The 27,060-nt window shown below is 39.1% G+C and overlaps 1 protein-coding gene across 4 annotated transcripts in view; it reads right to left on the bottom strand.

The window, feature by feature from the left end:
• Positions 1–15,757, bottom strand: part of RUNX1T1 (RUNX1 partner transcriptional co-repressor 1) — a 141,423-nt gene extending 125,666 nt beyond the window's left edge. For 2 of the 4 annotated variants that reach the window (XM_006260369.4, XM_006260370.4), the window contains exon 1: positions 15,027–15,756. Coding sequence is in view for 1 of the 4 variants with exons in the window: in XM_006260370.4 (XP_006260432.1) it covers positions 15,027–15,054 (28 nt within the window). In the remaining 3 variants the exon portion in view is untranslated. Of the gene's footprint in view, positions 1–7,329; positions 7,469–15,026 lie in introns of all 4 variants that reach the window. The other 2 variants (XM_014610184.3, XM_019486493.2) reach the window with 2 other exon arrangements.
• Positions 15,758–27,060: the final 11,303 nt, after the last annotated feature.

The following is a 27,060-nucleotide window of genomic DNA, read 5'->3' as shown; positions in this document are numbered from 1 at the left end:
ACCCTAAAAATTCCACCTGCCCAAGATAAGGGATATTGTTTCTTTTCTCATCATTTAGCTATGAACTCTGTATTCAGTGGAATCCAGTCTGCAGGAGAGGACATGCCCTGCAGGACAGGTGAAATTTTAAAGCCTGATTTCAGACTTTGGACAAAATTTGGCATGGATTTTAACAGAAACGGGACTGGGCCCTTTACCATCACATACCAGAATTGTTAGATGAAAATAACCAATTCTATCTTTAAAGTACAAGAATTGTGTTTACTGTAACTGTACAAACATTTTTCTGGAATCTGCCAGACCCTGTGGCTTGCTCAGAAGTACTTCTAAAATATCTGAATGTAAAACTTGAAACCCTAAACCCTACTGAAGTTAACAGGGGTCACCCAAAATGTTGAAGTATGTATTATCCCCAATATCACAGGAAGTCCAGTGTGAACAATTCAATGCATGGCTCACTTATTTTCCATCAAGATACAAGCTGATCTTTAACTAGCCTAAGAAAATATTGGTAGTGTTGGAGTGACATTGCAGCCATGATAATCCAGAAATTATGCAAGAGGCAATGACTGTTGTGGGTGAAATCTTTTACTGGACCAACTGCATGGGTGGGATAGACTTAGAAAAATTTCCAGGTCATCTGCTGAAGAATATTTTGCATTCAAAAGCTTGTCTACGTCTATCCCAATCACACAGTTGGTCCAATAAAACATTTTACCAACAACTACCATTGCCTCCTAAAAAAACTGAGTATTCATAGCAAAAGGATGGGAGGGGGAGGGGAAAGGGAAAGGGGGGTTACTCATCTAAGGTCTAATCTGGATCCAGACTCTAAATTAATCTAGAATATTAATAAAAAGATTGAGAGAAGGGGCAGGTAGAAAGAGGGGTGTAATAGTTTAGATCCAAAAATATATTTAGGCACATAACTTGTGTATTTAGGAACATAATCAGTTTGGTGCCTAAATTCTCATTGTTTTCCCTGGAGTTTAGCACCCAAATATCTTTGAGGATTGGGGCCTAAATATCTCAACTGCAACATCAATGTACTTTGCTGACCTAGCCACCAGAATCTGCTTGTCACTGAGCACATAAAGTATGTATAAAACTCAGCTAAATTCTCAGTGCTGAGAAATTAAGCTCAGCACTAGGATTTTTGCCTTGCTCACCTACAAAATGTTTGACACTGGGTAGAAGATATGTTTCCAGCATTCAAAGGTTTGCCAACAATCTTTAGAAATAATTAATAGTATGGTCATGAAACAGCTTTTGCTTAATGCTTTCTAAAAGTCTTTGATTCCACTCACTAAAATACTTTCTATAACATTACCCTTAAATACTTTTAGCAAAGCCACCATAACAACACACACAACATCCTGGCACCACTGTCCTTTGATACCACACACTCAGGTGCCATTATCCATTAACTAGTTGGCAGCTGTTTTGGGTTCCTGGCACTAGTATGCGAACTTCATCTCTTTGGCAACAAACTCCACCTGGATGTCAGTAGAAACACTCTGTTGGACCACCCTCCCAAATAGCCTTTGCAGTAGCATCATTCAGTCTCTCTTGCAGCATTCTAGTCATCTCATTTTCTGGCACTGGTTCTATACACTCCCTGGCAATGCTCAAACTGGTCTGTGGCAGCTCACTTCTTGAACCTGTCTAGCACAAGTGTTAAATGTTAGAATAATAGTTTTGAAGAGAAATTTTATGACAATACCATAGCTACTCAACTTAGTTATTAACATACCCCATTAACGTGGTTTCAAATTTCATTTTATTTCAATGTACTGACATGACAATTGAGCCAACAAGAAGGAAAAACATGGTAGAAGAATCTAACCGATTTGACCCTTTACAGAAAGAACATTAAACTTTGGCATTACCGGGAGGTGCACACACATGCGTGCATATACACACACACACACACACACACATACACACTCTCTCTCTCCCTCAATATTCTAACTTGCCATGATGAAATGATGAAACAGCAGTTTAATTCTGCTGCTCTAAGGCAAAAGAAGGAATGTTATACAAAAAAGAAAGTATGCAAGCAAAGAATCTATTGTGGACAGTCATTTTGACCTAGCAAACCGAAACATGACCTTTGAGCCACCTCCTATGGAGACAACTGTGTGGTCATCATCGGTCATTAAAAGAAATGTAGCCTTAAATACAATGAATCATGAAAGAAACCTGTTCTGCGGAAATAACTATTACTTTTGTGAATAATATATTAACAGTCAGATAGGTAGACATATTTAAGCCTCCTGCAGCTACTATACAACTGATGCTGGTTATAGATTTACCTCAGTAGGCAGTGGTCAAAATTTATAATATCTACTCTTTAGTTCTCATTGAAAGCATATTTTTAACCATGTCACTAGAAAAGGAAGGATTGGAAAGAAAATGAAAATTTGCACATGCCACTATTTCTGGATTACTTCCACTCCACTAGGTGAAGTCTTACTTTCTTTTAGCTAAAAAGATACTTCACAAATTAAGTGGTTATTATCATGTACCATATTGTGGTATGGTAAATGGTGGTTTATTCTAGTCTACGTATTTTACCTAACCGAAAAGTGATGTTAAATCAGATGTCTCCTTAAAATAAGAGAGAAATCAAACACCTTGTAACAAGTGAGTGTATGGCAAATAAGCTGCTATTGGGAGCCTGCAGTAATAGTGCTGGCTGGAACCACTGTCTTTCTGTATTTGTTTGTGCCTAGTGTCAAGCATACCTCTGAATGATGATGGACTTCAAATGATAAGACAGAAAATGGGCAACAGAAAAATGTAATCTTAGTCATCATAATGCCATGCACCAGCCAATTATAAAAATAGATGCTTAATATCTTAAAAACCTGGTATGAACATATAATATTCCATATATCCATGAAACCTTTTCATCCCAAAATATCTTCAGCTGCTTTACAGAAACTGAAATACAAACAACAAGAGTTTACACAAATCACCAGAATGGAGTCATTTCTGGAGTAAAATGTGGAAACATCTTTTAAAATAGTGCAGTGTTTCCTCTTTCAGGAAGAAAGGAGCGCTCTTTGTTGAAGCTGTTGAAGAAACGCAGATACTCTAAGGCAAGCCTCAATTTGTCTCACCCCCATCTGCTATGAAAAGTACCATGAAATGGTATGACCAAAGCACCTTGCTTTTAAATCCCTTCTGAAAGACAGCATCTTCCCTATCACACTATGTTGAGGCATTAATTTTGTAATGTCTTGAAGTAACTTAGTTCTATGCACTTACTAAGCACTCCTATTTAAGCCATTATTTGGTCATCCATCCAAACACAAAACAAGTTAGGTCATGCTTAGCTGTGGTATGTTATTGTCAGATATTTATGATAAACTAGTAAAGGCTGCAGACCTTCAGGCTTGATGGTCTTGTGGTTCTCCACTTCTTTCTCCATGCATTGACATCTGTAACTAGGCATGTTAAATACTAGGGAAGGCGGGACCTGAAGGAGTTAGATCTATCGAGGGTGGGGGCAGGGAGATAAGGTTTGTATTTAGAAGCAGGTTTGGTTCTGCTGGCTGTCAGATATATGGGGAAAGTATTTAATTTAAGTTTTTGTAATGTGTAAGGAATAAGTAGGGCTTTTGATAAGTGTCTCTTTTACTATGCATAAAAATTTAAATAATATTGACCTACATCATTCAACATAAAGGCAGTGGACATGCATGCGCACACATACAAGTGCAAGTGATAAAAAATATGCAGAAGACATCCAGCCACAATCACACAGATACTACCCTCGCACAAAATCCATTTTGTATTTACTATCCAGTGAGCCTTATTTTCAACAGATTCAAAGAAAGCATATTCTTTAATCTGACTGTTGATGTAGTAGTTAGTGTTATTGGACACGTATTAATAAATTTGTGGATCTTATGTCTCATCAGTCTTCTGCAGATTTATTGTTTTAACTGTATTTAGTCACATTTATTTTAGGTAAAATTAGATGGTTTTCAGAACAGAATAAAGAATCAGAACTTAGGGCACCACTGGGTTTTAATTTTGCTGATCTATGGATCAGTTTGTAACCCTGGATGAGTCACTTCAATCTGAGTGAAAATTAACTCTAAAACCAAATTGAAGCAAAACCATGAGCCTTTTCTCCATGTATACCTAGGAACTGAGTTCCTAGCTAATAGATCAGAATTCAACAACTAGAATCTATTTTAACATTAAAGCCCGGAGAAGGTATGTATTGTTCTCTGTAATTCTCTATGATGCACCTGCTACGAAATAAAGCAGCAAGTGAAAAATCTCTCATTTTGCCCTGCATATATTTGCATATAATATTTGCACAGACCTTCTGTATGGGTAACAGTGAATTATCACTTTTTTATTAAGACTTCTTATAAAACACTTTTCATTAGATTAAAAACAAAACAAAACCCCAAAACCAAAACAAAACAAATTAAAGGAAGAGTATTTCTGCTGCTTGAAAATGTCTGGTGAAACATTCACCTCACCAATGCAGCACTTTCCATGTTAATAAAACTCATTTGATTAGCAGTACTACCAAAGCAAACATTTTTGTATATAAGCACTCAAGCATGATTTAATCATTTTATTTCAGCATGGAAAAGAGTTGCTCTGAAAGCCCCATTAGCTAAAACATCTTTGATTAGCTCAAACTTATATTTGCAGGTACAACAAGAGTGAAATAAGCCAAAAGATACTCTGCTTTCTTAAATACCCTTAATTTTGCATACAGTCTATCCACAATGAGTAAAAACTGTACTGTTGGAACAGGTAAGTAATAAATACTGGTGATTTCAAATAATTATTAGATGATTTTTGCAAATAAAATTTTATTCTCTGAGTTAAATCCTTTTACCAATATACTGATATCTAGTTACCAATACCATTTTTATATTCCAAAAAGATAAGGCCCTAATTGTATAATGCCATTTTTATCTGCACAAGATAAAAGTGCCAATAAACAAAAATGCACATTAGGCAGGAGATTTTTCAGAATAATTTTTTTTTAAATAACCCACTTGCATTAACAAAAGATTGCAGTGGCTTCCAAATTATAGGGTGTTATTTTTAGTGGAAGTAGTTCAATATTCATATTGGAGCAGATGTAGCAGTTTAACAAAACAGCTCTTCAAATCCTGCACAAATTGAAAACAGGAAAACTGATTGCATTTTCTCTTATCACTTTCCTTTTCTGAATTGACACTTTTGGCCTTCTGAAAATTTACACATGGCTTTCATCTCAACAGCACCTGCTGATCAAACAGAAACCTAACATTTTCATGAAAATGGTATACAGGACTAGTTTTCTTTTTACCATCTTAAAGGGCCTCAGCAGTCCACTTGATGGCAACAATTGTTGTGTAGACGGCATACTCAGAATACATTTTCTTTAAACTTACTTTTAAAAACGAGTTAAATCACTAGTGGCTCTTTCATATTAGCTCTTTGCATTAAATTAATTTCTGTCTCCACATCTGCTTAACATTGATGGGCTTCATTCTGTAGCCAGCTCGATTTTACAGTGTCTACAAGACTTTAAAATAATATATGGTCTCCATTACACATATATATGTATTTGTAAGTATGTGCATGCATACTTGTATAAATATATATACACAAGAATAAATATATGCACACATTCAAACACATATCTAATGAGTAAAAACAGAAGGAAAATCTAATATCACAATATTCTCTGTATATATCCCTTTCTCCTTTAGCATAAGAAAAGGATGGGGTGGAAAATCCAAACTGAACACATTTTAAAATTCTCCTGTGTTTTCTTGCATAATCTACATATCAGGTATAGATCTAGCAGGTGCCTTGGAGCTCAAGTACCAGGGCTGTGGTGAACAGATGTCATCATAGACTAATATGGCAAGCATCTAAATTACAGTCAGCCATTCAGTTCAAATATACCTGGGTGCTTGATGCAAAAGTTTAAAGTGTCTGCTCTTGTATTTAAAATATGAAAGATAAGTACCTGCTTCTAAGCCCCTAAACTCTGAAGTGCAGCAGCAGGTAACAAGAACGATCTTCCCTTGTACATAATTCTAGGTGTAATTAAAGATGCTCCTAAGACCTGCTATGTGTCAGTTCCTTAACTGATAGAGCCCTAACCCTTCTGAAATACTCTGCTGCCATCCATTACCATTCTGCTTCAGTGATAAGGTAACCTGAAGGCAGAGATGACATACAGTAATATATGTGCCACTCTAGCCAGTTGGTTTGTGAATTTTAGTGTTTCATCATGCTCACTGAGGCAATCGCAAACCTGAAATGTCAATATGTTCAGTCAATGGAAGTAAAATAATGGGACTCTATTGTCTTACCCTATCGATCTGCTGCTGTCAACAAGGATACATGCCCCCTCCCACCCCACACCCCCGTCTTTAAACAAATTTTAATTAGGCTTTTAGTTATTGGATCATATATATATATCTACACAAACACTTGATGAAGTGAAACAACAACAGAAATATTTAAATCGTATATATTTGAAATACAATACAAAAAAAAAAAAATCACACCAAATAGGCACATTTCTAAACCACCCACACATGTGCAAATATCCATACAGTTTACATTCATGCCCATACCAATATCAGATAATGTTAACCTGATGATGAAGAATCCAAATCAATTACCTGCTATCCAACTTTTACAAATACACATTTAATCACCTAGGATGTGACTTCATCTTTTGCAATACCAAAGTTGAGAAATATCCAATTAAACAAATTAGATATTTAAATATATATATGTGTGTGTGTTTCCTATTCAAAATGTGCATGGCAACAATGATCTGCCCTTCCCTCTCCCAAGAAAGGCACATTTGGAGTTTTCAAAAAATACAAAAATCTGACATCTGATTGAAACCCAAGAGCATGTTATTTATTTCTTGTTGGGGTTGACTTTACCAAAGCATCAGCAGGCAGAGACGCACAAAAAAAAACTGCTCTTCTTTCCAACCAGAAGTGGTCTGTGTGTGTTTGGAGGGGGTAAGTAGGAGGGAGATAAAACATTTAAGTCACTCAAAATCAATCAGAAGCTTCAGTGGCTCTCTCCCTTAAGAGAGCCTATTTTCTACCCATTCTCACCTAATAAAATGGCTAATCAAGTCGTTATGCTGCTGATTTTCTCCTCCATCTAATGGTTTTAAAGTCGAGTCAATAAATAATCTATTGTTCACCAGCTTCCCCCCCCCTCCGCCCCCTTTCTCTCAGTTTATCGCCTTTCCCTAAACCCATTCAGACCGGGCCAAACTAAACCCAATTAGAGATAAGGCCCCTTTTTGGGGGTTAATCTCACCTTCCTGAGTCCTGTTTGAATAGCAGAGGTGATGGGAGATAGCGTCAAGGCCAGGACTGATGCCTCCTAGCCCCACTGGCAACAAAAGGCAGATCCCTTCTCTCTCCAGGCTAATCTTTAAATGTAAATTCTCCGCCAGCTAAGAGGAGAAGATAAGAGGTTACATCTTCACTTCTCCGGGCTCTTATCGACTTCTGCATCGTTCAGAGAGATTGGTGGAGTGGGAGGGAGGGAGGGAGGGAGGGAGGGAGGGGGCAGAGAAGAGAGCCCCCCCTCCCCTCCCTTCCCAAAAATGCAATGCAGGGAGATTACCTTCTGGCGGAGGAGAGCGCAGGCGGCAGCAGCAGCAGCACGGCCAGGGCTTTGTATTCATTAAACACACATCGCAGCTTATCTGAAGTCAAAGGCTTGTCAGGATGGCACATTGTGTGCGCGCGAGAGGGAGAGAGGAAGGCAGCGTGCATCGGGGCGATTACAATATCAGGCTGGCCCAGATGGAGGCAGGAAAATAAGCAGGGGGGGTGAGAGAGACGGGCAGGGAGAGGAGCTGCTGCTGAGGGACCTCGTGGGACCACACTCCCCTCAGCATCAGCGCGGGGCGGGCTGTACACCAGGGATGCTCCCACCTGACAGCCCAAGACCCACCACCTGGAGGGCCGGGTCTTCACCTGCTTGGGGAGCTGGAGGCGCCCGCTCCCTCTCTGAAGGCCTGCCAACAAGACTTGTGTGCCTGCTTGAAGTGCTGAGAGTGTCAAACTGGGGATTCCCCCCCACCTCAGTACAAAGGCTGAATCCTCATTTTGACACTCAGCACTTCAAACAGGCGCACACATCTTGTGCCTCAGTCGCTGAAGCATTACGCACGCTGTCCTAGCGCAAGCCAGCTTGGGACTGCCCAAGCAACTTCAATTCTTGGGCCCGCGCGTTCCTTGCACTAACCCAGAGCGGGTGCTTTCCACCTATGAAAACAGCCTTGCCTCTGATTTCTCCGGAGTTCGCACACGTTCCTTCTCCAATGCTAGCATACAAGTAGCGTGGAGGCTAACATACCAATGTGCTCATTGAATGTTTTTATTGTTCCCAGTTTGGTTGGTGCGTATGTAACTGTTCACACTTCTCAGTACAGAGGTTGCCTGCACTGACTATGTGTCTATGGCATTCATCTCCCAAAAGGAACGGCGAACATGACTTTGTCCTCTACCCAATGCGTCGGCTTCCTTGGAGAGATATGTCCAGGGTTTGTTTTAATTTTTAAAAAGCTGACTGGGACATGATCAGGTATTGAAACTGGAAGCTATTGTAACCCTGGCATGAATGAAGATAAACTGGCAAGAATCCCTGCACAAAGAGCAAATTGTTAAACTAGCTTTCACATTCAGATTTAAAAATAAGACAGTTTTCTCTCATAATGATAATTATCTAGGTTTAAGGAAGTTTGCTTCTCTTGAATGACTGGGAAGCAGCAAAATGAAGGCTGAGCTCAGGACAATGACAGCACAGTGGAGTGAGGCAGGCATTGTTTAGCGGAGCACCCATTCCAGAATTGCTCAGCCAATATAGCAGAGTTTTTCCACAAGAAAATAAATAAAGGGAATTTGACACGTAATACAAAGTGAAAAGCAGAACCTAGATGGGGGAAGGGTGTGTGTGTGTGAAAATCGTGTCACTGCAATGAATGTCAGATAAAAAGGGGTCTGTCACAAATCCTCCACTAATCCAATAATGTGAAAACCTCTTGGTATCAATGAGACAGAACACAAGGTAATTTTTTTTTGTTCTTCATACACTGTTCTGGCTACATATTTAGTCCAAGAAAGAAAACAATTTAGCAATTTTTTCCTATCACAAAGGGCATTTCAATCCACAGCAAAAATAATATGTGAAGTTTACGTGTGAAATTTACCACCTGTCTAAGTCTGTTTTGTACTCTCTCAAAAAGAGCCACCTTTCCCCCCACCTACAATAGTTGTCAGTTGTGTGACAACCATATTTAGAAGTAATCAGACAAGCCAAATGAAAAGTTAGTCAACTCATTTGAAACACAAGACTTCAGCTACCAATGTGTTCTAAGAGAAGTTAATTAAATTAATTCAATCTGCCAGGTACCAATGAATTTTCTACCAGCAGATGTTCTCTCAAAATACTATCTAAAAATAAAAAGGTGCTCTATTTTGGAAATTCTGGCTTTTTTTCTGCACTATAATGTACCATATACTAAATTAAGCTCTGTCAATTCATTTTTGCCACAACTACAATATATGCTTTGTATTTACAGTGGCATGTCTGCCAAGCAATTTAACTACAAGAGATGCACAATTTTCTGATGACAAAAATCTAAGTTCCTTTTGAAAGTAATAATTTGCTGTGCAAATACTCACATTTAAAAATAAAGCTGCATTTAACATTGATATAAATACAATCAGAGTATAAGTTGTATAACAGAAGTGGCTTTCCATAATCACAGCTGTCTCAAAGTCCATCCTGGAGGGTAGAAATCTTAATTTGAACAGACTCTCTGTTAATAATGGGTTACCTTCCCATAAAGCATAAAGTCCAGCTGCCCCAGGCAGATAAGTTTTGCAGCATTCAAATAGATTAAAATCTAACAATTTCTTTCTTGCACTGAATATGGGAATTCTAGTGTGCTATAATGTGAGAATTCCAACATATGACTATTATGGCATAATATCTCATAGCTCAGCTTGCCATTACTTCACTTGTAATTCTTATGTTAATTATGTTCATAATTACTATAAACAGATGTGGTAGAAATTCATGTGACCTTTCAATGCAGAATGCATTTCTCACTCCTTTCACTTTATTTTAGCGCATGCACTAAAGCAAAATATGGAATAAGGAGTGATTTTGACAAGCTGTGCGCGTGTATATGTACAATTTTTAAAGAAAGCACACGTTTCTCAAATACTTCAGTCAGAGGGCCTTCTATATGTCAGTATATTAAAATGAAAATTAAACAAAAAGTTTATTCTGAAATATACTCTGAAAGCCTATGCTTTAAAGAAATATTTTGACTAAATTGAGTTAAACCCATAATTGAAGCCTAGAATATAAATGGGGCACTACATTTTTATTCAGTACCTTTGTTAATGCAGCAGTATTCTGCTTTACAGCTACAAGTATATGATAGTCATACAGCAATTTATTTTACTCACAACCCAGCCATCACCGTCTGTACACAAAACACATCTACAATAAAATCACTATGGATTTCATTAGCAGAAAGCCTACTCAAATTTCATTTCTTTGGCCCTAATCTATAATTAGTGTGGACAGACAGGTGCAAACCCTTCTCTTATCCAGATGGCTACTGGAAATGGTGCAAAATAGCTCCTTCTGTTTAAACAACACACAGATAACCTGCTCTGCTCTTATCACTTACAATTACCTCCATTATACTGAACTAATGTTTACTTTAATAAAATGTCCACTGTTCTTTAAACATTATTTAGAAACTTTTATATCAATGGCAGAAAAAAATGAAGATGGCAATCAATGTCTTTCAGATTAAAGCAATCATTTATTCTGAAATCAAATTTCCCCTTTAAAAATAACTTTGACTTAACATTTGCTGGTCATTTTGCCTCGTATACAAAAGTAATGCACTGTATTTGGTAGCATGCAGATTTCAGAACAAAGTACTAAATTAGTCCAATATAGTATAAACAAGAAAACAGTAATTGTAGTTTTTAAAAATGTATTCAAAGTGTAAAATTTAATGTACCAAAGCAACCAGCTTTATGCTAAAGTTTGGTTTTAAAACTTTTCATTTCATTAGGTTCTATGCTTGTGAAAATGGGATTAAGTAATTTCAAACTAGACCTATTATTTTAGAGACTAAATTTTACTTCAATATACCCAACCCTAATGTCAACACTTGTTTAAACTCCTACCCATCTCTGTAGACAGTTACTAGTTAAAAACATTTGAAACTTACAGGACAGTACTAACTAAAGGGACAAATTTTTGTACCAAGTCAGATTTAAAAGGAATTCCTTCTACATGTCTTTAACCAAACCATGAGAAATAACCTCTACATAATGGCAAGTTCATGTTTTATTTCAGCTGATAAGGCTTCTTGATCTTTGCATGACAACTTGTTTCCACAGAACAAAGAACAAGGTTTCTTTTTTTTTTTTAAATTAAAAATGTAAAACCCCTGAAATAGCAAGCAACCTATCCTTTTCCGGGTAGCTCAAGATTTAACAGTAATGGACTGTGGCAAGTGTATTTGAAAGAGGAAAATGACAATTGCAACTCTCATGCCTCCCTCACTCCCAATGCAAATACTGGAGATGCCAATTTTTCTAGAGTGCCTAGTTATGAAGAGCTATGCAGTTTGCACAGTACCTCAGTGAAGTAGGCTTTGTACTCAATGCCTGTCAGCTGAAGTTCATTTCAGAAAAGTGGGAAACAGGATTTGACAGGAAAGAATGTCCTGAACTGACTAGCCACTGACCAGCACTCCAGGTGGAGCTATTTTTTCTCTTTTCTTTATAAACAATACTTTCAGCATAAAACTCCAGCTTCACATAGGCATACAAAGTGTTAAATCTATACAGATGAAATGCAGGGTGATGTTTTACTCGTCTATTATTTAGGCAAATATTGAGTTAACATTAAGGTGCTCAAAATGGCAGAGGGCAATGTTTTACTTTAAAAGATTTTGGAAAGTATTTAAAAGCTTGAAGCCTATGAAGAAAAACAACTTGTGTAGCAGTTGCCAGCAAGCAGTGACCTAACACTGCTGTCTGCATTCCATTACAAACAGAATGTTTCTTGTCTGTTAGAACATTTTAACAGTTCAGGAACAAAGCAGCGCTAGGTATTCTTGCAAGCACTACAGTGGAGATTCTGCTTCAGAAGTATTCTTCTCTTAAATACTTCTTGTCTGGTTTCAGCCTGCCAGATATTACCAGATTTTTTTTTCACTTGCACTTCTGTATAGTTGAGCTACATACTGTACTTGGGGGTGTGGGGGAACTGATGCATACACCCAAGTGATAATATTTCTTTTTAGAGGCTCAAACTTAAGAAGCTGATCAGACACTCTTAATAATCAAATAATTTATTTAAAAGACTTAATGATGAGATACTAGCAAGATCTCACCAACATGTAGTTATTACACAATAAAATGTTAATACTGTGCAGGTATAAGGAAAGCTACTATCACATCTTTTCCATATTTTTTCTTTTCAAGGGAAGCCCTAGAAATTCATGGTTCCAAAACCAGAACATGTAAACAAGGCACACTAACTTTCTTAACACATACCCAAACTGAAGGAAATTCCCTAATCATATTGGATTTCCTAAGGAAATCTTCCCAGAATAAACTGAATGAGGTTTTCAGACTTCACTGAAGGTTGAGCATCAGTTTTAACCAGTTTGACCATCTCTCTTGGCCAGATTCACTAAAACTTTTCATACAAAGCCGTAACAGAAGACCTGGGTATAAACTTAAAAGTTGCAGAAGTCTAAAAATGTCTTTCATCTCAATTGGAATAAACCCCTTGCCTCAAACTATTATGGTTAATAAAAACAAAGCTGCTTATTTAAACTTTGCATTGCATTGTCAGGATGTGAAACTGGAGAAGGAAATGCATGGTCCTGGTAGAAATATTCAGTAAATTATCCTCACCCCTAACTCTAACATACTGTATTTAGAAATATGATTATGTTTCTAATTAAATATCCAAAAAGATAAAGCTTTTTAGAAGACCTGCAACATTTGTGCATGTGCTAATATAAGTAGAGAAAAAGTCAACACCGATTAGTTGGTCCAAAAATGAAAAAAAAAATAAAATCCTGCTTTGGTCAGCAACTCGGACCACCATCAGGGGATAAATCAATTTGCAGCAGCTGTGGACAGCCATTTAAGTCTAGGGCCTGGACAGATTAATTAGGGGAAGCGATGTTAAAAGTTAAAGGGGTCAGAGTTACATTAAGTACATGAATTTTTGCTAGAACAAACCCCAGGTGCTACATTCCAAGACTCAGAAGACATCCTTTCAGTCAATGGTATCCATGTAGGCTCATGTTTGGCACTTGCCACATTTTTGCAGAAGATAATACAATACTTGTGTTTCAGACCGATTACTTTCAGAGAGAACAGACCTAGTTTTCCCCACATGTAGACCATAACAAACCAGTAGTGATTTTTGTATCACCTTTTTGTAGCCTATTTTCAAGGTAGGAATAACAACAATTCAAAGACTGGCAACTATGCATTATGCGAACAACTGAAAATGTATTCTCACTTTCAATTTTGTTATGGCTTACAATGGCAAACTTCTTTGACTTCACAGAAGAATTGCTAGTAATTTTACTCGGCTCCCACATTTGACTGATTTATGGGCATAATCTGAACTTCAAAATCTCACACTAGCAGGAGGATCAGTTGGATAAAATAATCTTTTTTTAATATCTGATTCAATGTAACAGAGAGAGAAGAAAGATGTAAAGGTACAATTAGTGCCAGGGGGGATTGGTACAGGGCATGTGTCTCCTGAAATGCAGGGTTGGTATGCAATAACCCTTTGTGTTTTTAATATTAGTGTAGAGCTCTGACTTCTGCTATCCCTAGTCCATTTAATCTGTGGATGTTCACAGCTGCTACAAATTGATTTATCCGAGGCTGGCGACTAGGACTCCTGTCTAAAAATAGCCAGATAGGAACTTTTCGGTGGGGGCGTAGGAGGATGTTTGAATCGGTCTCTGCCTCCTTCCTTCCCACCCCTCTTGCTCCAACTTCGGAGCGAGTTTACATGCTGACATTCTCTCTTTTTTGGTAGAAAAGAATTTCACTACGTGCCAGGATCTCTCCTCTTTCTATTTCTTTATGTCATTTTGAATGACAAGGCGGCACAGCCGTGCTGTACAGATTTTAGACTCGATTAACAGACAGCGGAGTCTTCTCAACAGGGAATAGCAACTCAGTTGAGGTTGCAAAAGCCTCCCCCCACCCCAGCTAAACTCCTCTGTTTTAGACTCCTTGGGACTTCATCCCTCCCGACTGGACTCGGAGCTCTCAGGCTCATCGGAGGGTGAAGAGTTTCGCCTGATCAGAGAGGAGCTACATAATGATGGGCTGGGATCGCGTCCTTTGGACCGGCCACCAGATGAGCACCATCAAACTACGGCAGGGTTTCGGGCGCCTGCCTCGTTTGAAGGACGCGGATCTATTTGCAAGATCGCAGCGCAGCGGAAATAGGACGGGTACTGCCAGAACTGGGTTTCCTTGCAAAATAGCCTGGAGTGATGCTGCCAGCACGACATCATCCCAGGATTGTAAGGCGGGGGGAGAGAAAAACAAGTCACCAGAAGGATGCCAGATCACGCTGGCGAGGCCCTGTGATCCGGGGAAAGGAAGGGGGGTGGGGAGCAAATCCTAAATGGAGACAGGGTCACTGGGATCCGGCAGATGAGAAGAGTATTTGCTTTCTAAGCTGCTTTCCCTGCGAAACCGGCTGTTTGTTTGTTTTTTGCTTTTGCCCTTTGAGCAATGCTGAGTGCAGAGCTGCCTCCCCAGCCCGGCACCGTGCCTGCAACAGCCCCGCTCCCCGCGGCTCCGGTTCAGCCGCGAGCCCCTTTAGCTACAACAATCCTCCAAGACTAAGAGAGAGGGGATCCAGCCTCCCTACTCCCGCCCCGGGGCTCCCGTCCCCTCCTCGGTACTTACACTGAAAAGGACCGGAGATTCCCACCATTCGCCACAGGCTGTGAGCTGCAAATAAAAGTTCCCGTCCTCCTCGGGGGAGACCCGACAGCCCAGGCTGCTGGAGGGGAAAGGGAGTGGGAGAGGGAAGAGGCAGTGCAAGGCAGCTTCCCTTCCCAGTCCAGATGATCCAAGTCAACACGAGGCGAGGATGAACTCCAGCTGCTGGGAAAGGAGGATCAATGCGAGAGAGACGACTTGTTCCAAGGGAAAGGAGAAGAACCAAAAATAAAGCAAAGTCTCCAAGTAGGGATACTGAATACCCAGGTCCTTTGCTGCTGCTGCAGACAAATGTGGTCTGGAGTCCAGAGAACGTATAGTGTCAGGGGTGGTGTTGCTGTGTCTCTTTCTAAGAAGGCGATGCATAGATTTGCAGGGCTGCCTTGTCTCTGCCTTGGAAAAGAAGCTCCATGCAGTGTCTGCGCAGATCCGCCCGCAGAAAGACGCCGCTGCGCCTGTGTCTCCCTCTGCTACCAGCCACCTCTCAAGTCAAACAGCATACTGCAAACAGCCGGCCCGGCTCCACTACCCAGGTGCAGGGGGGGAGGGCTTAAAGCAGTGGGAGGTGATAGAGGTAGGAGACATCTGTGTCGTGAGGAGGTTAGTGGGGGTCAAGTATATGTTAACAATAGGCAAGCACAGTCCCTCTTGGGCAGTCTGCCTACTCTTTCTTTCTCTCTCTCTCTCTTTTACTGGGTGGACATGTAACTTGCTCCCTAATGATGCCTTCCCAAGGCTGCCTGCTTTAAGAGTCCAGACTGCCCTGCAGTAACCCAAGACAAACACTTTCCCTAGCCATCTGGAGAGCTCCTGGCTTCTCTGCCTGTATCTCATCACTGTCTGAAGAGACAGCACTGCTAGAAATCAAGCTACTCTCAGATCTACTCTCTAATCCCCTTCTGTTAGCTGATTTTTCAGTCAGACTATTTGCTTTCGCATTAGATAATAGCCTTAGAGAAAACAATTATCATTTTCTTTTTTCTTTTGTTTTCACTCTTTCCAGAGTACAGTATCCAGGAAGGCCCCTCTTTCTTTTTAAGAAAGACATAGTCTTTCATGTCTTTCAAAATCCATGTGCAATTTCATACTTTCTAGAAAGGGGCATTCTGGATTCATCCAAGAATAAAAACAGAATCATAGCCACCTCAAAAATGAAGATGCATTACAATAATCTATACTTAAGCAATACTAAATGTAGAGGTCAAATGTTGGATAAGCATTTAAAACAAGTCTTCTACAGACTTTCAGATGAAGAAAGAACTCCACTTTTAATTTCCTGTAAAACAATATCATAGTCAATCACTCAAGCTACACAATACTTTTGACTTTGGTCTCATTTTGACACTTTTTGTACTGTATTATCCCAACTGCATGTATGCCTGTGATCCAAATCAGTACAAGAACAACATCCTTTTGAAATACTGAACGCACATTCATATTTCAAAGGAAAAAAAGGAAATCTCATAGTTACCATACAGGCTGAGAAAGATTCAACAATTCTAATTTAAACTTTGTAGCAAAAAAATCTGGAAGTTTAATTTAACTTTGCCAAAACATCTAATGTTAAGTCTTCACTTAAGTAAGGTGTCAACCACTAGTAGAATGGTGTGTCAATATTCAATATTTACCACCTTATCCAGAAACTATTTCCCTGATCTTGCAAGTATGGCTGTGCTTAATTCTAAAGATATATGGCAATTTCACTGAAGTCGTTATAACTATATGCCTGCTTAAAAATAAGCATATACATTTTCAAAATTGGAACCAATGAATAATGTGTGTCCACATCTGTTATTTCCTTTTAAAAATTCATATATTTATAAAATATCTTCATAGTGGGGATAATCGTGACCTTTTTACAGATAATAAGAGGCCAGGGTAATGAACAGCTTGATATTTGATAACATGGGATTAGATTTTATTTTAACATTCCATTGAAATAAAGTAAGATTCCTGGAACATAAGTTATCACACATTTTTGTCCACTATTACTTTAATTTATACAATTTATTGAATGGTTAAAATCTATCACTGTTTTCTAAATTAAAAATCATCATTTACTGCAAACATTTGAAGAATCAGAACAGGTGTCTGCAGAATCTCTCAGTGCTTGTCTATATTTTAAAGCTATGTAAAAGCAGAAAATATTAAATACTGTAATCTACAGCAAACACTACTATTCTGCATGTCTGTGATTTACAGGTATTAATTGAACTTCAAAATATTTGTGATATAGGTATCTACATCTTGCTTCTCTGTAAAAGGGGCAGCAGGCAGTTTAAGCGACTTGCCAAAGGTCACAAATCAAATCTGTTGCAGAGTCAAAAATTTAACTTACAAGTCCTTATGTCCACTTCTTTGCTTTAAAAGATCATTATAAGTCCTCCCTGTCAATCTGCATGCACATTCAGGTCAAAAGAGTATTTAGGTACTATCTTCTAAAATAAGGAAAGAAACATCGTCTTTTGGAGAAAGCAGCTACATAGTAAATCTGTAATCTCTTTCCAACTCTACCAGCAACTATTGTAGTGACTTTGGTGCAAAACATGAGCAGTATAAAGCTTATAGGCTTCCCTTTCTGGTTTGTAAAATGAAGACAAAACAGATTCAAAACATATACAATGACATTTATTGAGGAATACTCACGTAGAGGAAAACCCCATTCAGATAGCCAAGTTTGGTATAAGTAGATCCATGTAAACTAGTTCAGGGTGACCATGGTACCTTCTTAAGAGGTGTGTGGGAACAATTCATCAATGTGATTGTCAAAAGCTTATAAAGTATTATTAATATACGGCAAAGTTAATCACCAAAGAATGATTTCTTCCATACTTTTATTGTCACAACATTCACTTTTAACATACTCTTTGCAGAAAAAGGTACTTTTTTAATAATGAAAAGATAATTGTTTTATTTGAAAGAATAATTCATATTTCAGAAAAAAAACCTAGAGTGAATTCTCTTAGTAGACACTGCAAATATTGAAGCAGGTGAGTAATTTTACGCCAAAAATTTTTGCTACACAAGCCAAAGTGCAAATGGCATATCTTATTCAATTCATATGAATATTCATTTAAAGTGTGGATCACCATGTGATAATATGCTAGAGAAAAATATGTAAAAGTACAGTAGCACATGGAAACCAAACTGTGAAATACCATGTTAGTATTACTGTATGACTGCTTTTTGAACATACATAAATTGATCATATGCTTACAGATGCTTATAATTTATGTTTTTCAAAGTTTAGTTATCTTCTGAATAATCCACATGAGAGCACTGATAGACTCAGAAGAGAGATTTGTATGTCAGTGTGCTCACCTATCAATATAGCTATCTAGTACTGTTTAAAATAGAGATATAATTTCCCCTCCCACAACTGCTCCTTCCAGTAAAACCAAAATACTTTGGCCAAGCTTAGCTAATTTAAAACAAAACCCCAAGAGTTAAGACCATAATGTACCACGTATTTTCTTCTCAAATAATTGTCCATGAACAATGTTTCAAACTGCTGTAGACCACTGTTGGATTCGTTTCTTCAGTACAGGGCACTCTACTTCAAAAGGAGTCAGTTCAGTTCCCCGTGAATTCAGGAAAATTGTGACATTAATTTCAGTGGGAGTTAGACTGGGCTCAAAGTGTATGTATCCTGGGTTACTATAGATGCCATGACAAGTACTCATTTTGATTGAGTAGCGTAGTAATGCTCATGTAAAACTAAATAGTCAGATAGATTGTAAAACTAGACTCTTGATAGCTTTAACTTATGAACCTTTTCCTTAACCACATTTTTTCAATTTTTTCTCTAATTTACAAATGTATTTTACATGTTAGTGTAGGCCACACTTCATTGTCATTTCATTCAGCACTACTGCTTTGTGTAGGTCATTCATTCCAAAGGATTACAGTGATAGGGGGACTGTTACATTACTCTCAATTATTTTATATGTATTTTATTTGGAAAATCCTACATAACCTATTCAGAACACAGGTTAAATCCTGCCTTGACCAGTGAATACAAATGAAGTTAAAATATTTTTCAGTTTACCCTGGGCTGCACAAATCCTGCCAGCTGTGCCAGATTCAATGAGGAGGGCTGAGCAGAGGCAAAGGGGATTGATGAATTGTTGAATGTGTTTTGCTGCTCCACTGAGCAGGGGTAACAGACTCCCTGATTGATGCTCACTGATGAAAGCAGAAGAAGAGCATTAGCTGGATAACACCCTCCTAATCTGCAAAGCACGTCCACTAGGTGATGTACATACTGTGAGCTAACACGTTACCTGCCTGTCTCTTTATTCGTATTATTATTTGCTATTTGCTTCTAGCAGTTTGGAAATGCATTAGGCACATTCCAAACATAAGCTAACATGCTATCTACCCCTAGGGCTAGGGGCAGACATTACACATAAACCAGTTTAAGTGATTAGAAACTGGTTTAAACCTGTAACAGAACAGAGATTCAGTGCACATAAATCAGTTTCAAAATGGCCAAAACCGGTTTGAGATACAAACCTTTGTGAGTGTGGACCTGCAGGCACTCTGTGCTCCCACTGCCCCTCTGGGGGAAGGAGGAGGAGGAGGAAAAGTTCCCCCACCATGGAACAGAGCCTCCCCCTGCCCAGGTGGGGAGGAATATGGATGACTGCTGCCACCTTAGATGGGGGGGAAGGGAAGTGCCCCCCCCCAGCAACCAGTCAGCGACGGGGGGGGGGGTCCCCCTGCAGCCAATAGCGCCTACTGGGAAGTGGCCACAGCACTTCATCCAGTGCTCCCACACTGTGGCTGGTGCTTACAGGGGGGGCACTGGTGCTCCCGCCTGCCCCCACTGCCCATTGCCTAAGTGGGGAGCTCAGTGTCAGGGTTGCACGTGCACCCCTGTGTACCCTCTACATGCCTCCGCTGGAGAGGAGTGGGGGGAAGAGTCCTCCTCTGGGGCTGGGCAGCATCTCATAGAGACCCCTCTCCCCACCCCACAGCGCTGGAGGAGAAGCAGAGGGAAGTGTCCCCCTCTAGGATAAGGCAGCCTCACGGAGCCCTACTCCCCACCCCACCATGAGGGGAGGAGGAGGCAGGAGAAGAGCCCACTCAGCACCAAACAGGGCCCCCCTCCCAGCCCCACAGCAGTGGGGGAGAGCGAGGAGGGGGAAGAGTTACCCTCTGGGGCCAGGGAGCCCTGTGTGCCCAGATTGCTCCCGGCTGTCAGGGGACCACAGGAGTTGGCCTGCTGGGGCCTGGCCATACCCCCCCCCCCCCGCCTCCTCAGCTTTGCTTCCCCGTGGAGAGGAGGGCTGCACTAGTGCTCTCGGGCTTCTGGCTTGAGCCACTGCAGGCATCCACTTGCAAACCAGTTCACTATCTGCAGGTTAGATTAACCTGCAAAGACTGAATTGATTCAGGCTCAGGCTTTTTGAATGTCTGTCCCTAGCCTAGGAGTTTACAAGCTCCACTGATATGCATATCCACACTCTTTCCTTCTTGCACACAAGGGAAGGTAGTAGACTTGTGAGTTTGTGTAGTGATTTTTTCTGAGTTATGTATTAAGTAGAATGTCTATCCAAGGACATGTTTGCATTCCTTTTAGCATCATAGCAATATTAATACTTTTACACAACACCTTTAATATGAAAGATTTCAAACATTTTGTGGACTATGTATTCACTACATATTATAGTGAAAACCCTCAAATGATAACAAATACATCACACAGTAATGGGGGTTGGACTATTTTGGTTATGATCACATAGACATATCTTAATTATTGCTAAACATGCTCTGTGCATGATGGTATGATGCCATTATTCATTTATTTTTGCAAATAAGGCTTTTTTTTATTTATAAACCTTTTAAAGGAGGAAACAGCCTACTGATTAAACAAGATAATGTAATGCAATATGAGAGAGAAAAATTGTTATGAAAACTTACCCTTCACAAGGAAGAAAAAAGTCCTTCCTGATTTAATCCATTCTGATATGTTTTATTTGTATATACTCAGCACAATACAAATATTTTTCTACATTATTAAAAAACAAAATTAGTGGATCATAATGTAACATTAGAAAGTAACTTCTCTTCAGACAAATGTAAAAACATCAATATGGAAATAATAAATTTGGTTTCCATCAATGTCAAAGAACAGGAAACATTTTGCTGTTGAGGTTCCTGGAAGCAATAAGTACTGTATTAACTGCCACATAACACACGCACACTTGCACAGGATACCTCTCCTAACAAGGGGAAACCGTTGCCCTGACACACAACATGCATACAGTTCCTTAACTTCCCACCTGCTGGGCAGCCACCTGCAATAAACAATAGTGGCCTACTATCAGATAGTAATAAAATAAGCGGTCACAAAGCTGTTTACCTAAACATGGCTCGAAGTCCCTCAAAAGCTGAGCCGCAGGCAAGGGAATTACTGCCTCCTAGTCAAAGGGCTGAGCTCTCTCATGACAAGCTCAGAAGGCCAACAATAACACCTCCAAAGCATTCTCATTTTAAATATGCCTACTGCTTAACCAGATACAGCAACCATCTGCAATATATGTAGCTGAGTACAGCTACTGTAAAGTAATGGATCCAAGGTGTGCAATCTGTTCCATGTTTCCCTTGGTATATACACAGTTTCCCAGTATTATGTCTCCTGGAAGGTATAGTGACATTTTGTATATGGAAAGATAACAACAAAACCCTCATCTCTTTTGTAATGACTTGTTGTCAGGACCTTATTCCAGTTACATACTAGTTTAAATTGGGAATATAACTCAGTGCTTTGCTGCTGGCTGCAACCAACCAACACAATGCCAATAATGCAAGTTGAGAATTTGGTGCATTTAGATTTCATAAAGTAAGTACCCATAGTAATGCCCTTTTTTGGTATCAGAACTCCACTTTTCCAACAGTAAATAAAAAAACAAATTGGTTTAGCTGGGAACTCTATTAAAAACATGAACTTGGTATGATGTAATTGAAACCATATTTTCCATCCTTCCCAAACTACTGTTTATTTTAGCAGTAACCTAAATTAAATAAAGATATATTTTAATTGCAATTCTCTGTACAAGATCTTTAAAATTAATATTTCTTAAAGACAGTTGCATTTTTGTGATTACTTTTCCAGATACAAAGACATATTCATTACAAAATCCTTCACATATTTCCATAAATATTCCAGAAACATCTCAGAGGTTTTTGGTATGCCAGTTTCTGTAAAACTATTCTTACAGCTTAATATAAATGTGCATGTTATAACTACCTGTATACAATTTGGCATTTTTTCTATGGGTATAACACATATATTTATGCTCAAAACACTTCAAAATATGAATGTTTTCAAATATCAAGTCATAATAGCTACACTACATAAAAACATTTAAAACAAATTCTAGGTATCTGATTAAAAATAGCAAGTGCTGTAGTAGGCAACTCTGATGTTTTAATGTTTCAGACCACAGAGTGGAAAACTCAGCTAGATAATGGAGTCTGATACTACTCCATTTACTGGCCTTTTTTTAAAATGTGGTTTATTTTTAGAATAAAACTGATGAAATCTAGTTTGCCCTGGAATTGTTATTTGCAGATCAATAGCAACTTAAAATATTCTTTCATATGCACATCATTACTGAGAGGATGCTTTTGTACATTAGTCACTTATTACTTCTGCTTCCAGACAAATAGGAAAAGTAGAAGTAATGAAAAAATGATGGCTCATAGAAGACAGAATAAATTTTCCTTTTACTGTCTGTGATTATATGCCTCTGTTAGTTGCTATCGTTAATTTTTTTTTTTTTTAGTGGGACTTCATAAAACAGGTGAAGTAAGTAAAGCACAAAAATGTCTGAAAGAATTAAACACAGTTTAAGAGATACTACTTATGGAACGAAAATAAACAAACAAATACTGACTTCAATACTGCTTTACATTTTCTGAGTATATAAAATAGTGTATGAGAGAGTAGTTTAACAAGGCTTGTTAATTAAATGGGTTAAAAACAAAGATTTGACATTCTCACACCTTTATTCAAATTAAGTAACTTTTTTTCTGAGAATAATCCCACTATAGTCTTAGTCAAAGGTGTAAAAGAATGTGTCAAAATCTTTTTCACCCTCCCCCCATAAAATAATCCGCTGTTTATTTATGTTCAATTCAATGAAATTTGGCCATTAACTTAACTGGGGTGGGATCAGACAAACAACACTAAGATTTTACTGCTAAAATATTTACTATTTCCAAATAATGATATATATATATTTTTGCTCAGACATCTTTCCTTCTGCACACCCATTTTAACCTTTAGCAAGATTAATACATTTTGTAAAATGCTGTATTCATTTTCTGCAAGTCATAAACAAAATAAAAGAAGTCAAATTTATATTGCATTTTAAAGGGTTCAGAAGCAAATGCTATATTCTTTGTAAAATGAACATATCATAACACAGAAAGGATTAGTTGCCTACTTAGACTTCATGCTTGCTCTCTGTCAGTTGATTAAATGAGTATTAACTCTGTCGCTAAGTTATACAAGGGTTTCAATAAAAGATGAGTATTGAGCTGTTCTGATCACTCTATAAGAGGTGCACTAAGCTGTCACATGGAAAGTCTAGGTTTTGAACAGATACTGACACACTTTTCAGGCTACGTAGGTTATACACACATGTTCATTTGAAGCACAACAGCACTTTGTAGCACGACAGAAAGAGTACTTTGGAGACATCACATGCAGAATCCTGTGGCTGGAACACTACAAAGTCCCTGCTAAGGTGTGCTCTTTAGCCAGGGGGTGACAGCTGCTTGGTATGTCTGAAAGCTACTACAGCAATAACTGACCAGACCATCTCCCCTGCCCAAACGGCAGTTGCCAATGGGGCTCAAACCTGATCAGCTGTTACCATTGCCCTAGCCCAGTCATCTGTTTACTGTTAAAATAAAATAAAGTTATTCTGCTTCTCTTTCTATCTCATGACACAGTTTCTGCCTAGAACTTTTCCAGTTTTACATGTTTGGCTTCATTTACCTGTTTTGAAGAAAGAATGCATGTCTTCTTGCATGCTGCCTTCCCCTTTGTTAACATACAGACGATTTTTTAAAGAATTGGGATTTAACAACAGATTAGACAGCTGCATTCATCCTAAACTTCACTTGCTTTCTAGATCAGTTCATGTTGGCTTTTAGACTGTTTCCCAAAGTTAAGTCACTAAGATTCAGCAGGTTTAAGGGTTTTCAACTAGGTCATCTCCTTCGTTGGATTAGTGTCAGCTACCTCAGATTTTGGAGAACAGTTACAATCAGTTAAAACAGCTTGTAGTGCCCAATATTCTTTCCCTTCCAGCTTTTTCAGGACAGGGTCTCCTCTTTTAAAACAGGAGTCAATCTTGGGCTTCATTTCAATAGTTAAAGGAAAAGCCTAAGAATTTTTAGATGTCGCTTTTCTCAGCCACACATCTTTTAAATAGGACTACTTAGGATGGAGATTTATGTCCAAACCTGGCAACATTGATATGTTGACTCATAAGCAGTTAAACTGGGCTTGTTCCAGTGACTATTGGAGGTTGTCTTATCACTCAGGGAAACTAATATGTTGTTTCTGCCAACGCTGTTGGGTTCTCTTAGCAGTCCATACTGCTGTTTTTAATTCCCTTGTCAGTCAGAGGACTGGAAGTAATATGCTGCAAGCTGCATTGTATCCCAAAGCCTGGAATTCAGAGCTGGTAAACTGTGGCTCATTTGGAGTGAATCTGTCTTATGGAATGCCAAACTAAGAAGAGATGTGCTAACTTTTCTACAACCCACTCACTTGTGGATTGAAGGAAAAGTAGGATTTTCTACAAATCTAGAAACAAAAATGGCTGCCAGATATGTTAAGTATGTCTTTTTCTTCAGACATTGCTAGTGCTATTTTTCCCCAGGCCTGCTGCATAGTGCTTTATGAGATGTTCTTTGAATTGTGCCTTTCTGGTCACTATGTTAGATTTATGATTCTACCTTGTGTTTTTGGACATGTCCTACTTAAGACCACACTGACACTCAAGGCTTTTCCTCAACAGTTAGTTAGGTGTCTGTGTTCCCTTGCATTTTATCTTAAAATAATTAGGAGACTGATAAAAGTACCATAGGTACTCAGGTCTTCAGCTTCAGAAGAACTCACTAATTATTGCAAAGCCTGGATATAGATCCTTTGATATGCAAGTGGAACAACAATTTATTTTTTAATCAACTCAGATGCAGATTGCAATTGCACAGCAGCATTTGTGACTAGAGACACAGGTCTGGAAAAGGGCTCCTAAGCTATTAAGTAAAGCTCCTGAGCAATAACAAGGAAGTAGGTGGTTAACAATATTCTCAGAAGATTCTAGGAAAAGTTCTGTACTCCATGCTGTAGAGGAAAGCACAAACCTATACAGCAAATGCAAAGGGAAATATTCCACCAAATTCCAAATTTGGTGTTCCATGTGACCCTGAATGGAAGAGCAAGAGACTTCAGCCACAACCCTCTCAGTTTTCCAAGCACCTGCAGGAGTATTAGAATTTCCCAATCAGCTCCCACCAGGTTTTAATTCTGGCCAACATCCCAATGCTTCAAAGAAAAACACCCCCTGCCAAGCTGTTATAGGCAACCATAATAGGTTCTTAAGTATGGGGTTCATAGGATCACAGAAAATTAGGGTTGGAAGGGACCTCAGGAAGTCTTCTAGTCCAACCCCCTGCTCAAAGCAGGGCCATCCCCAACTAGATCAATCCAGCCAAAACTTTGTCTTGCCGGGTCTTAAAAACCTCGAAAGATGAGGAGTCTACAACCTCTCTGTATAACCTGTTTGAGTGTTTTACTACCCTCCTAATGAGAAAATTCTTCCTAATATCTATCCTAAACTTCCCTTGCTGCAACTTGAGACCATCGCTTCTTGTTCTGTCATCTATCACCACTGAGAACAGTCTAACTCCATCCTCTTTTGAACTGCCCTTCAGATAGTTGAAGATGGCTATTAAATCCCCTCCCAGTCTTCTCTTCTCTAGATTAAATAAGCCCAGTTCCCTCAGCCTTTCCTCATAGGTCATGTGCTCCAGCCCCCACACAATTTTCGTTGCCCTCCACTGGACTCTCCAATTTGTCCACGTCTTTTCTATAGTCAGGGGCCCAAAACTGAACACAGCACTTCAGATGTGGCCTCACCAGTGCTGAATAGAGGGGAATAATTACTTCCCTCAATCCGCTGGCAATAATCCTACCACTACAGCCCAGTATGCTGTTAGCCTTCTTGGCAACAAGGGCACACTGTTGGCTCATATTCAGCTTATTGTCCACTGTAAACCCCAAGTCCTTTTCTGCAGAGCTGACGCTTAGCCAATCAAAGCCCAGCCTGTACTGGTGCAGAGTCCAGCGGACAGCAACAAAAATGGTTAGGGGCACATGACTTTTGAGGAGAGGCTGAAGAAACTGGGTTTATTTAGTCTGAAGAAGAGAAGACTGAGAGGGGATTTAATACCTGAAGAGTGGTTACAAAGAGGATGGAACTAGACTGTTCTCTGTGGTGGCAGATGCCAGAATAAGGAACAATGGGTGCCTATACACATGCAGTGAGGCTGCTCCAACATGCTGTAATTACAGACTTGATTAATCAGATCCACTCTAATTAAATGCCCCCCCCAACCCCCACTTCCAGAGCATAAACTCCCAATGGTCTCAAGTTGCATCAAAGGAAATTTAAGTTAGATATTAGAAAAAAAACTCTCTTACAAGGAGGGTAATAAAGCACTGGAACAGATTACCCAAAGAGGTTGTGAAATTTCCATCCTGGGAGGTTTTTAAGATCTGGCTAGATAAAGCCTTGGCTGAGATGAGACATTCGGGGATGGTCCTGCTTTGAGCAGGGGATCGGACTAGATGACCTCCTGAGGTCCCTTCCATCCCTAATTTTCTATGATTCTATGATTCCTAAGCCCATTCTGATTTAAATTGATCTTTTCTAATACTAATGGCCAGAACTGCACACAGGATCTTACC

The sequence above is a fragment of the Alligator mississippiensis genome, chromosome 3 (genome assembly GCF_030867095.1).
Source record: "Alligator mississippiensis isolate rAllMis1 chromosome 3, rAllMis1, whole genome shotgun sequence".
NCBI classification, from domain to species: domain Eukaryota; kingdom Metazoa; phylum Chordata; order Crocodylia; family Alligatoridae; genus Alligator; species Alligator mississippiensis.
This window is presented reverse-complemented; position numbering and strand designations above follow the sequence as displayed.